The sequence below is a fragment of the Humulus lupulus genome, chromosome 5, assembly GCF_963169125.1.
Source record: "Humulus lupulus chromosome 5, drHumLupu1.1, whole genome shotgun sequence".
Classification (NCBI taxonomy): Eukaryota; Viridiplantae; Streptophyta; class Magnoliopsida; order Rosales; family Cannabaceae; genus Humulus; species Humulus lupulus.
The window spans coordinates 131,348,514-131,362,042 of NC_084797.1; the positions used below are offsets into that span (position 1 = coordinate 131,348,514).

Sequence of the window (13,529 nt, forward strand, 5' to 3'; positions counted from 1 at the left end):
TGCCTTTGTCAATGAGGAATGGCATGATTCCTTTCCTAACACAGCATCTCGGTTCATTTGGGAAGCAACATTAGATCATTGTTCTTGTGTAGTTTCAGCTTCAGCAACAAAGACTATTGGGATCAAACCTTTTATGTTTTTTAATTTTTGGGCTGAGCATCATGATTTCAAACTCATTGTGGAGCAGAGTTGGAAGAGGCCAGTGTCTTCTAGAGGGCTCAAAGGAATTTACATAAAACTAATGAGAGTCAAGCATTGCCTCAAGAAGTTCAACCATGAAGTGATTGGCGATATTGGGAAAATGTTTCAGGATGCGAAAACTAGTTTAAGCGAGGCTCAACTTCAAGCTCAAGCTCATCCCAACGACACAAACTACTAGGAGTTGGAAGCAATCGCAGCTGCTAACTATGATCTGCAAGAGAAAATGTATCATAAATTTCTTAGTCAGAGAAGTAAAATCACCTGGCTGCAAAAAGGAGACTCTAACACATCTTACTTCCATGCGTTTTTAAAGAAGAGAAGAATGGATAACAGAATTATTTCGTTTATGACAGAACAGGGTTTGATTATCAATAACTTCTCTGATGTTGTGGATCATTTTCTCAACCATTTCTGTAGCTTCATGGGCAGCAACAGTTCTGTTAAGTCCAGAATGAATCTGAGTTGTATGGAGCAGGGTGCTAAACTTTCTTTAGACCAGCAAGTAGGTCTGCTGAAGCCTTTTTCTGTTATGGAAATAAAGAAAGCGATGTTTAGCATTCCTGATACTAAATTATCAGGACCTGATGGATTTGGGTCTGGTTTCTTCAAGAGTATGTGTCTTGTTATTGGGAGAGAAGTCTGTGCTGCCGTGGTCAATTTTTTTGAGACTGGTTTCATGCCTTCAGAATTTCATAATACCACGATCTCGCTTATCCCTAAACTTGAGAACCCGACCAGAGCTTTAGATTATAGGCCTATTGCCTGCTATGCAACGATCTACAAATGCATATCGAAGCTTCTGTGTTCTAGACTTGCTTCAGTCCTTCCTAGTCTGGTTCATCAAAATCGAGGAGCATTTGTCCAAGGGAGATCAATTGCTCATAATGTGATGATTCTTCAAGATATCTTGAAGAATTATAGGAGGAAAAATACTTCTCCTCGCTGCGCTATTAAGATAGATATCAGTAAGGCTTATGATACTGTGGATTGGAAGTTTGTTGAAGATTTGCTTAATGCCTTAAACTTCCCTACTAGATTTATTCAGCTGATTATGATCTGTATCAAGAGCTCCTCTTATTCACTCCTAATGAATGGCAGATTTCAAGGTGGCTTTCTAGGTGCTAAGGGTCTTCGTCAAGGTGATCCCTTATCCCCTTTGATTTTTGTTCTGATAATGGAATATATGACGAGGTGTTTTCATCATGCTGCTATAGATTCTATATTCAGATATCATCCTCTTTGCAAAATCTTGAAGTTAATAAACTTATGTTTTGCGGATGATTTGATTATTCTTAGTAAAGGTTCTATTCAGTCCATAAAAGTGATTAAAGAGGTTCTTGAAGGGTTTAGCTCTTCAACTGGGCTGTTTATCAATGTTAGTAAGTCTCAAATCTTTTTTGGAGGGGTTGACTCTAGGGAGAAAAGGGAGATTCTTAAGGATATTGGGTTGGCTGAAGGTTGTTTCCCTTTAAAGTATTTAGGGGTTCCTTTAAGGCCAACTAAATGGAAAGCTGAAGATTGTGGTATTATCAGTAAAAAAATCAGATTGAGACTTAATACTTGGGGTAGTAGGCATCTGTCTTTCGCTGGCAGAATCCAATTAATTCAATCAGTTTTGGTTGGTCTTCGCAACTATTGGATGAGTGTTTTTATCCTTCCTCAGAGTGTTTCTAAAGGGGTTGAGAAACTTTGTAGAGGGTTCCTTTGGGGTCTGAACGGAAACAAAAGCAGATTACATGTAGCTTCTTGGGAGAAAGTGTGCCTTCCTAAGCCGTATGGTGGTCTCGGGTTTAAAGAAGGGTCCAAATGGAATCAAGCTATTCTAGCTAAATATATTTGGGCTATCACTGAGAAAAGAGATATTCTTTGGGTTAAGTGGGTGAACAATATCTATCTCAAGGGGGTTCCTTTTTTGGTCTTATGACTTAAAAGCGGACACAAGCTGGTATTGGCACAAGCTTTGTAGATTGAGGTTTAAATTCTCTTTTTCTGAGATATGGAAGGCTGGTAGCTCTGGTAAATTCTGTTCTGTTGTTTTGTACAACAGTCTTCTTCCACAATCTCAAGTTAGCTATCATAGGGCCATTTGGAGTAGTCTTAACTTACCCAAGCATCGTTTTCTGCTTTGGCAAGTGGTTAACACCCAGCTGTTAACTAAAGACAATATGGGTAGATTTCACATTGTATTAGATTCATTACTCTGCCTTGTTTGTGATGACCATCCTGAATCCCATCATCATCTTTTTTTTTAATGTTGCTTGTCTCGAAGAGTAGTGGAGCTTGTGTTTAGGTGGCTGGGTTTCAGGGGTTGGCCGTTGGAATTTGCTGGCTGGTTGTTGTGGCTGTCTCTGAAGGCTTCTGGTATGATGAGGCGTGTGAGCATAGCAATTCTGGCAGCAACTTGTTACTGCATATGGCTGAACAGAAACAGATGCATCTTTGAGGGGTTCTCTAAATCAGATTCTTTGATTGCTTTAGATGTAAAGACAATAGTGTCATACAGATTGTATATTGTTAACAAGAGGAAATTGTCTAGATTAGATAAAGATCTTATACATAGATTAAAATGTAATTAGTTTCTGCTATTGGTTTTGAGGAGCTTCTGTAGCTTCTTCTGTAGTTGTGTAGTGAGTTGAGGGTGTATTTGGCTGGTTGATTAATGAAGTTTTTCTTCTTGATAAAAAAAAAACTAACAAAACCTAAGCCTTAAACCATTTAAAACCTCATCAAATTCTCATATGTTCAGTCCATAATATCAACTAAAATCCAGCAGGAAAAACAGAGCAAAACCCAGAAAAACCATGGCTGAAACCTTACCTTAAACTCAGGTTTGAATCCCCTTCAATGGCTAAACACTAGCCTAGAACCTCAAGTTTGAACCTTCAAATTAAGATTCAAAAATCCAAAGGAAAAGAGATAAGGAGATGATCGGGGAAGAGGAAGAAGAGCACTTTGTTTTGTTGTCGAATTCTCTACAGCCTTCCATTTAGTTTAAATATATCCTAAGGTTAAATGACCAAAATGCCCCCAAGCCTAATTTATTTCATTAACAGCCCCCAAGGGAAAAACAGTCATTTCTCGCTTATCCCGCTAATTATAATTAACGTCCTCAAATTCCCGTTATTTCCAATATTCTCAAGTAATAATTAAATCATATCCCATTTCCCATTCACTCCTGGTAATGTACTAAGCATCAAATTACCTCTAGGCTCACACCGAGCCCGGAAATTAATCCCGTTATGACCAAACCGCTAACTTACATTCTAATATCGTCTCATGCCGAATAGCTCGTACATATCCACATAATAATGTGGCCTCATCCACACATTACCAAAATGCATGAAAATATACAAATATGCCCTTAATGGGCCAAATTACCAAAATACCCCTACAATGAAAAGTGGACCCACGTGCATGCAATTATCATCATATAGTCATGCATTTAATCACATAATGGCATAATAAATTAATTATGGCCCTCTTGGCCTCCTAATCCAACCATTAAACCACATTTGGGATTTTGGGACATTATTGATTTATGTTAACCTGCTATTAGAATAGAAGGAAAGAATTTTAAAATTGATTAATGAAATCAGTAGAATGAAAAGTTGATGAAATTAACACCCTAGGTCTTTTTAATAGTGATTTTCATCTTGTAATTAGTGATTATTGTTCTTAGTTATTTTTAATTTTAAAATTAAATTAATTCATCTAAATTTTGGTTGCCAAATAGAAATTAAAAGAACAATTAGTGGTAATTGGAAAATAGTCTTCATTGGAATGATACTCTATTTATAATCTATATTACTTGAATCAATTCCATACACTTGCGTATATATATTTTCGTGATCAAGTGTTTGGGGCCATTGTTGGGGACTTAATTTCCAATATCAAAGTTAATTGTTGTTTGTTCTAATTTGGCTTTTTTTATTGTTTGACACTTATTCGGATCAAGGTTATATTGTGTTTCAGGATTTGTTGCTATATGCGAGGAAGTAGACAAAAGGCACTCATACCAATAGATCTTGAAATTGAGAGAACGTGCTGACATAATTGCAAGATAAAGAAATGGTTGGATTTCACCATGGCTGAGAACGCAAATAATGTTGTCAACAACAATGCAAATATGGGTAATGCAGCTGAAGTCGATCCACCATTAAGAAACTATGTAATCCCTACTGCTATGGGGATACATTCAAGCATTCGTCCTCCAACTCGTGAGGCAAATAATTTTGAGATAAAACCCTCAATTATTCAGAGGGTGCAGAATTGTGAACAATTTGGGGGGTTACCAAATGAGGATCCAAATCTCCATATCACAAACTTTTTAGAGCTATGTGCGACATTCAAAATAAATGGGGTGAGTAACGATGCTGTAAGATTGAGATTATTCCCATTTTCACTTAAGGGACAGAGCTAAGAGTTGGTTGAATTCATTACAAGCCAACTCTATAGTTACTTGGGAAGATTTGGCTCAAAAATTCCTTGGTAAATATTTTCCTCCTGCCAAGTCAGATAGAATAAGAAGAGAGATTAATAATTTCCATCAGCTGGATGGGGAGTCTTTATATGATGCATAGGAATGATTTAAAGAGTTGCAAAGGAAATGCCCACATCATGGAATAGAGAAGTGGTTGCTAGTTCATACTTTTTACAATGGTTTGGGGGGAAATACAAGGACAATTATAGATGCAGCATCAGGAGAAGCGTTTATGAGTAAAAGCACAAATGAAGCATATGAATTATTGGGAGAGATGCCTATGAATAACTATAATTGGCCTACTGAGCATGAGAACAAGAGAGTAGCAAGAGTCTTAGAAGTTGATCCAATTGTGCTATTGACCGCTCAGGTGGCATCTCTAACCAAGCAATTGCAATAAACTAATCTCGTCGCACAAGCAATGCAAGTAGAAAATGTCGTGAGTTGTGAGATTTGTGGGGGACCTTTTTCTTATAAACAATGACTGGGCATAGCTAGTTGCGCAACTAATGTGAATAATATGCCCTTGGAACAAGCACAGGTTATTGTTAATTTTTCAAGACCTGCACCCAACACTTACTCCAATTCATATATCCTACTTGGAAAAATCACCCTAATTTGTCTTGGAAAAGTAATCAAGGGTTACAACTATAATATCCACAGTACCCACCTAAACAACCCCCTCATCATCCGACTTATGGATTACATTCTAGACCATATTATGATCCAAACCCACACCCATCTCATCCACAACCACATGCTCAAATGAACCCACCAACAATTCAGCCAAACCAATTAAATCAATTCATGACAAAGACAAGGTCTTCAATCAGGAGTTTGGAGACACAAATTGGTCATTTGGCTTTTTCTAGGAGACAGCAAGGGAATTTGCCTAGTTCCACAAAGGTAAATCCTAAAGAGCAACGTCAAGCTCTCACTCTAAGGAGTGGGACTAAGTATGATGGACCTAGAGTGGATGACAAGGAGAAGAAGATAGAGGATCAACATGTTACTAGTCCGATACAAGAGGAGGTTACTGAAGACCTTCCAAAGATAGAAAAACCAAAATACACTGAGCCTACACCAAAGATTCCATATCCTCAACAGTTTCGAGAGGCTAATCTTGACAAACAATTCTCCAAATTTCTTGAGGTATTTAAGAAACTTCACATTAACATTCCTTTTGCAGAGGCTCTAGAACAAATGCCTAGTTATGTGAAGTTTATGAAAGAGATATTTTCTAATAAGAGAAAAATGGAGGATTATGACATTGTTGCATTAACTGAAGAGTGTAGTGTAATTATTCAAAAGAAGCTTCCTCAAAAGTTAAGAGATCTGGGCAACTTTACTATACCTTGCACCATAGGGAACTTTCATTGTGAGAGAGCTTTATGTGATTTGGGTGCAAGCATAAATTTAATGCCACTGTCTGTATTTAAAAGGCTTGGTTTGGGGGAAGCTAGACCCACTACTATTACTCTTCAACTGGTTGATCGTTCATTAACACACCCCAGTGGTATTATAGAGGATGTTCTACTAAAGGTAGATAAGTTCATTTTCCCAGCGGATTTCATTGTGTTAGATATGGAGGAAGATGAGAACGTTCCTATTATATTGGGACAACCATTTTTCTCCACGGGGCAAGCATTGATAGACGTTCAGAAGGGAGAGTTAAGGCTTAGAGTACAAGGTGATGAGGTTATTTTTAATGTTTTCAAAGTTTTGAAATATCCTTTAGCTAGTGATAGTTTTTTTTTTTTTTTTTTGTTAGTGTATTGGAGGAACCAAGTAAAGGGGTCCAGTCTATTAAGGATCCACTGGAGTTGAGTTTGATTGCAAGTCCTGAAGAGTGTGCTGGTACTGAAGCTAGTGAGTATGTTAAGTGGTTTAATTTATCAGGGCAAATTTATAAAAAGAAATATGAGGAATTGGGGAAAGTGCATGAGAGACCTCTCCCATTCATTGAGAAGCCACCAACTCTTGAGTTAAAATCCTTACCTGATCATCTTAAGTATGCTTATCTAGGGAGAATGACACTCCCCCAGTTATTATTTCAGCTTCTTTGTCTATGACTGAATAAGAGAAGCTTCATAGGGTATTAAGGGCTCACAAATTAGCAATTGGATGGACTTTGGCAGATATTAAGGGTATTAGTCCTTCAACAATGATGCACCATATATTAATGGAGGAGGATAGTAAGCCTAGTATTGATGCTCAAAGGAGGCTCAATCCTTCAATGAAAGAAGTGGTAAGGAACGAAATCCTTAAATGGTTGGATGCAAGGGTAATTTACCCAATATCTGACAGTGCTTGGGCTAGTCCTATCCAGGTAGTTCCGAAGAAGGGTGCATGACAGTGGTTAAAAATAATATAATGAACTTATTCCAAATCGTACGGTGACAGGGGTGAAAAATTTGTATTGATTACCGTAAACTAAATAAGGCCACAAGAAAAGACCATTTCCCTTTACCTTTTGTAGATTAGATCCTAGATATATTGGTAGGCCATCCTTATTACTAATTCTTGGATGGGTATTCGCGATACCATCAAATTCCTATAGCACCGGAGGATCATGAAAAGACTACCTTCACATGCCCTTATGGAACATTTGCCTTTCAGAGGATGCCATTTGGGTTATGTAATGCTCCCACCACCTTTCAAAGATGTATAATGTCAATCTTTTCAAACATGGTGGTAAAAGGTATTGAAATTTTTATGGATGACTTTTCAGTCTTTGGACCCTCTTTTGGTGGATGTTTGCCAAATTTGGAAAGGGTTCTAAAGAGATGTGAGGAGTCAAATTTAATATTAAACTGGGAGAAATGTCACTTTATGGTGACAGAAGGAATAATCTTGGGCCACAAGATTTCACGCCATGGAATCCGGTAGACAGGGCCAAGATTTCAACAATAGAAAATTTACCTCCTCCGGTTTCTGTTAAAGGGGTTCAAAGTTTTTTGGCCCATGCTGGATTTTATAGGAGGTTAATAAAGGACTTTTCAAAAATTCTGAAGCCCTTATCTACTTTACTTAAGAATTGTATCGTATTCAACTTTGATTCTGATTGTTTAAAGGCATTTAACGCACTGAAGGAGAAATTGGTATCTGCTCCAATTGTTGTATCACCAAATTGGGAAATTCCTTTTGAATTAATGTGTAATGCTAGTGATTATGCAATAGGAGTGGTTTTTGGACAGTGAGTTGACAAGGTATTCTGACCAATTTATTATGCTAGTTGAACCTTGAATGATGCTTAATTAAATTATGCAACTACTGAGAAGGATATACTTTTTTTTTTTTTTTGATGAATAAGCCATTGTATTCCTCAAAAAACAAACCAATACAACCACCACTTGTGCACCCAATACATAGACAAGAACCCACAGTAGTCAACTAGGATAACAGACCCATCATTCCTAATATCTGGCTAATACAGATCAAAGCAACCTGGTAAAAAAATCTCTATCTTTCCTAGAAGCTTTACAAGGAAATATACTAAGCAATCGAAATTTACAATCTCTTTGAATTCTACTAACTGTATGATGCACTTGCCACAATTTTTGATTCCAAAGTACATCATTTCTTACTCTCCAAAGATGGTATACTGTCGCAGCAAGACAGGAGAAGAGTATACTTTTATATGTACTCGACACATGCTTGGCATGGTAAATGCAATGCAGGAGCCTGTGTAGATTGATGGACTGTGCATTCCAATGGAGCCAGCCTTTGACAGCTTCTAAACATCTCTTGTTGTATGTACACTTGAAAAAAAGATGTTCTATGTCTTCATTCTCTGCTCCACACAGCAGACAAACCAAATCCATATTAGTATTATATCTAACAATTCGATTCTTTGTGTGCAACCGATCCCACGTGACTAACCACATGATAAAACGATGTTTGGGAGTGATAAATCTATCCCAAACAAATTTCCTCCATGGTACTCGGACTTCAGGAGAAACCAGCAGACTTACACCAAGTTGAATATGATACCTCTGTGATGAGAAAGAAACAGCAGAGATTTTGTCTTTAAAGCAGTCCTTCACAGCTACTAAGCGCTTCCAATACCAACTACAGTCTGAGGGACACTTGTAATCCCACCAATTCTTGTCCATCAGGTACACGCTATTAATCCACTTAACAAACAGATTATCTTTCTTTTTGGCAATTGCCCAAACATACTTCCCCATGGCAGCTAAATTCCAATCATGTAATCGCCGAAATCCCAATCCACCAGCCGCCCTTGATGCACAAGTATACTCCCAAGCAATCAAACCTGATAAATGGGATTCTGAGATGCCTTTCCAAAGGAAAGCCCTACAAATTGCTTCAACATCTTTTATCAATTTCTTTGGTAGAATCATTATTTGAGCCCAATATGAATGCATTGAGATGAGGACTGAATTGATCAAGGTCACTCTCCCCATATAAGATAGATTCCGAGTGCTCCATGAACGAATCCTACTAGTCATCTTCTCCACGATGCATTGACAATCTGCTGCAGAAATTCGTTTAGAACATATAGGTACCCCGAGGTACCTGAACGGCAGGTAACTTCGAGTGAAACCAGAAGCCGCCAGCACTCTTTCTACAACAGTATCAGAGATTCCATGACAGTATATAGCAGTTTTCTCAGCATTAGGAAGCAAACCCGAAGAAGAAGAAAATAGCTTTAAACCTCTCAACATAAGCATAATTGAAACAAAGTCTCCATTGCAAAATATAAGAAGGTCGTCCGCAAAACATAAATGATTCAACTTCAGATTTGAACATTTAGTATGGTACTTGAACCCAGGTAATGACCCCACCTTACTCATAATCCGAGACAAATACTCCAACCCAAGCACAAACAATAAGGGGGAAATGGGGTCTCCTTGTCTAAGTCCTCTTTTTGATGCAAAGAACCCATGTAAAGATCCATTGAGAAGCAATGAGAACTTGGGAGTTGTGACACAAGCCATTATTAAATCTGAAAAAGATTGAGGAAATTCAAAAGCTTTAAGCATCTCTTCAATGAACCCCCACTCTATTGTGTCATACGCTTTCCTTAAGTCAATTTTTATCATACAGCTAGGCTTGCAATTGCTACGCCCATATAGTCTCACCAGATCCTGACACACCATGATATTATGGGCAATATATCTTCCATGTACAAAACCCCCCTGGTTCTCAGCAATTAAGTCAGGCAAAATTTGTCTCAATCTCATGCAAATCACTTTCGAAGCAGCCTTATAAATCACATTGCAACATGAGATAGGCCGAAAATCACTCACACTTCGCGGACAACTGCTCTTAGGAATAAGAGTAATGGTGGTTGTGTTAATGGCCTTAAGGATTTTTCCTGATCTCAAAAATGATAAAACAGCAGATACCACTTCTGAACCAACCAATGCCCAATTATCTTGATAGAAACAACTTCCAAAACCATCCGGACTTGGAGCCTTCAAACCAGGAATAGAGAAAATAGCATCTTTGATCTCCTGAGGTGTGTAATCGGTTTTAAGTAAGCTGGAATGCACCTCAGAAAGTTTAGGCCCAAGGTTGATGATACAATTCTTCACCCGATGCCTGTTCTGCATCTCAGATCCAAGGAGCTGATGATAGTATTGTAAAAAGGCTTCCTGAACAGCAAGAGGAGTATCACACCAGACCCCCTGCGCATCCTCTATTGAAAAAATCCTGTTCTGAATTCTCCTTGCCTTTAGTGACGCATGGAATATTGCTGAGTTTTCATCTCCATTTTTAGCCCAAGAAACTTTGGCTTTCTGAGCTAAAAAGAGAGAATAAGCCTTAAAAACTTTAGCATATTTTCCCCGAGCCACTTGTTCCTCATGCTGTAAGCGAGAGTTGTGGGGATCTTTATTCACTTCTTCCTACAAAACCAGTAATTCCTCCTTATCTATCATTTCTGCTTTGTGAATCTCATGGAAACCTTCCTTATTAATGCTCTTAAGAATTTGTTTTAGGCGTTTAAGTTTAACTGTCAACTGGTACATCTCTGTGCCCTCCACTCCTTCCTGCCAACACTTAGCAATTCGCTCACCAAAATCATATGCATCCTTCCACATTCGAAAGTAGCGAAATGGCTTCTTGCCACTTATCACATCCTGATATATCGAGACTAAGATGGGACTGTGATCAAAGCTTCCCTCAGGTAGAAAGTTAGCTTCCGAAAACTGAAAACAATCTGTCCATTGAGGATTAACTAAGGCTCTATCTAACTTAGAGAAAACTCGATCCTCTGATTTCTGCTTATTATTCCAGGTGTAAAAAATCCCAGAGTATTTCAGATCATCCAAGCTACACTTTTCCACACAATCTCGAAAATCTTGAGTAGGACTTTTAGTAGATCCTCTTCCCACTCTTTCATTGCTAAACAAAATATCATTAAAGTCCCCCATAACTATCCAAGGCCCCTGAATTTTCAATGAAAGCTCTTCCAAATCCATCCAAAGCTGGCCTCTCTTCTTATCTTCATTAAATCCATACACGAAAGTAACCTCAAAGCTGTCCTGTTTCTGTCTTGGATGCACAACACAGTGAATAACTTGAGCTGTACATAAGCTAATATTAACAGTAAACACACTTGGCAACCATGCAACAACTATCCTCCCTTTATCAAGCCAAGGATTATTATTTGTAAAACACCAATTTGAAAAAAGATTAGAATATAAAGAACCCATGTTTTTATTCTTAACCTTCGTCTCAAGGAGACTCACTAGCCCAGCTCTTCTTGAATAAATCAATTGCTTGATTTCTCGATGTTTTTGATGGCTATTGATCCCCCTAACATTCCAACACAATATCTTATCCATTAGAAGTAGAGGGTACTCCCCCCTCTCCCCTAAGACAATTGACAGTCTCCTGCTCCTGACTATTCAGTAAATCAAACCTATTCGCCACCTGAGTCATAACTGGAATAACTTCTTTTTCTATTCTTTTCCCTTTCTCAACTTTTTGAAAGCCCTCCTTATCTACACTTGGTACCAATTTCTCCATGTTATTCACTTTTACTTTAGGCACCCATTGTTGCTTCTCTGCTTCCTTATCTGTGATCTTCTTCCTACACTGCTTAGTCTCATGCCCCAAACCTGAACAGCTATAACAAACAAGGGGTAGCCATTCATATTTCACTTCCAACTCAATATCCCTATCAAACTCATCTGTAAATGAGATTGAGTTAGGGAATTCCTAAGCAAACTCAACCTCTATTAGCACCCGAGGATACAGCAATCTATCCCTGTGCTTGGTTATATTATCAACCTGTAAAGGTTTACCAATCTGCCCTACGATCTTGAATAAGGATTTCTCACCCCAATACTTGATGTCCAACCCCTGTAATTGAATCCAAGTCGGCACACTAGTGATATCATCCTTAGAGAAATCATCTATCGGGTTCCAAGGTTTCATAACCACTGGTTTCCGATCAAAAAAAATATACCCTCCCTGTAAGACCTGATCTCTCTGCTCCAAATTCTGGAATCTAATGATAAAGATCCCCTTAGCAATCAAACCCACCTTAACCACAGCCTCTTTCCACATTCTTCTAGCAAAGCCATCAAGTATATGGAGTGGTGGATTGACTCCCATTACTAAACAGACTATAGATGGTTGCCAGTAGCTAGCCTCTTCAGCAATATCATCAAAACTAATTTTCACTTTAGGGGAAGAAACTCGCTGCTGAACACCCTCATTTCCAGACATATTCAGACCATCACCTTGGGTCATCAACTGCCCCATACCATTCGCATCATCAATAGATCCTTGAACATCCCCCAGCTTAGATGAGGGACCAGCAAAACAAGGTTCCAAATTCTTAACAATATTAGAACGCAATATTGGAGGGGAAACTTTCTTACCCAAGCTTACATCCTGGGTCGTGTGGTTCGCAATCGATACCCAGTCCGAGAAATTCTGTCGAATTGCACTTCGATTTCTGAACAACTCCTCCGTCTCTTCTGGAGAGTATAGAGTTTCCACCCATGGTTCATTCGGCTCCTTCTCATTGTCAACTTCCAACTCTTTTACTCCCAGTACATCATCCATTGATCTCGTTTTGATGATCCTATCCGAAGAAGATGGACCAGTTTTCTTAGGTTTCGGCTTCAATTTGGTTTTTCCGGCTGCCTTCGCTCCTTTCGCCATAGCTCCGGTGTAGACACCGAAGGAGAGAGAGAGAGAAAGAAAAACTCAACTAAATTCTTTGAGAAGGATATACTTGCAATAGTCTTTGCATTTGACAAGTTCATGCCATATTTAATTGGTAATAAGGTAATTGTTTACACAGATCATTCTGCTATTAAGTATCTTATGACCAAAAAGGATGCTAAACCTTGCCTTATTCGATGGGTCCTATTATTACAAGGGGATAGAAAATCTAGTTGCTAATCATTTATCTAGATTGGAAAAAGAAGAAGAGCATAATGCGAAATAGTAGCCAAATGATGATAATTTTCCAGATGAACAATTATTTTTTATTGAATTTGAAGAGAAGATACAATGGTTTGCAGAGTGGATGAGTATATACTATTACTTTCTCTTGACCCATAGTGATATTATTTGATCAAATCATTGAATTATTTATTTCTTTTGAAATATCTTCAATGTTTATTTTTACACACGCCTTTTTTTAGGGGGCCTACAGCCATTATGTGGCATAGGGGTTACATCTCTATGTTAACTATGTGGTAGCTAAAGTTGTGCCTCCAGAGATGTCAAGGCAGCAACTAAAAAAGTTCTATTCGCAAGTGAAACATTATTAATGGGATGTGCCCATTCATTTTCGTCATTGTGCTAATCAAGTGATTAAAAGATGTGTCCCAGAAGAGGAAATGATTTCCATACTTAA

The 13,529-nt window shown here is 38.2% G+C and overlaps 1 protein-coding gene and 1 non-coding gene across 2 annotated transcripts; one reads left to right on the forward strand and one right to left on the reverse strand.

Annotated features, from left to right (window-relative positions):
• Nucleotides 1-547: 547 nt before the first annotated feature.
• On the forward strand, nucleotides 548-2,125 carry LOC133779477 (uncharacterized). Its single transcript, XM_062219436.1, has one exon. The coding sequence runs from the start codon at nucleotides 548-550 to the stop codon at nucleotides 2,123-2,125; it is 1,578 nt and encodes a 525-aa protein (XP_062075420.1).
• A 2,593-nt stretch (nucleotides 2,126-4,718) lies between these two features.
• LOC133780949 (small nucleolar RNA R71) lies at nucleotides 4,719-4,825 on the reverse strand. Its single transcript, XR_009869753.1, has one exon. It is a non-coding gene; the product is annotated as a small nucleolar RNA R71 (small nucleolar RNA).
• Nucleotides 4,826-13,529: the final 8,704 nt, after the last annotated feature.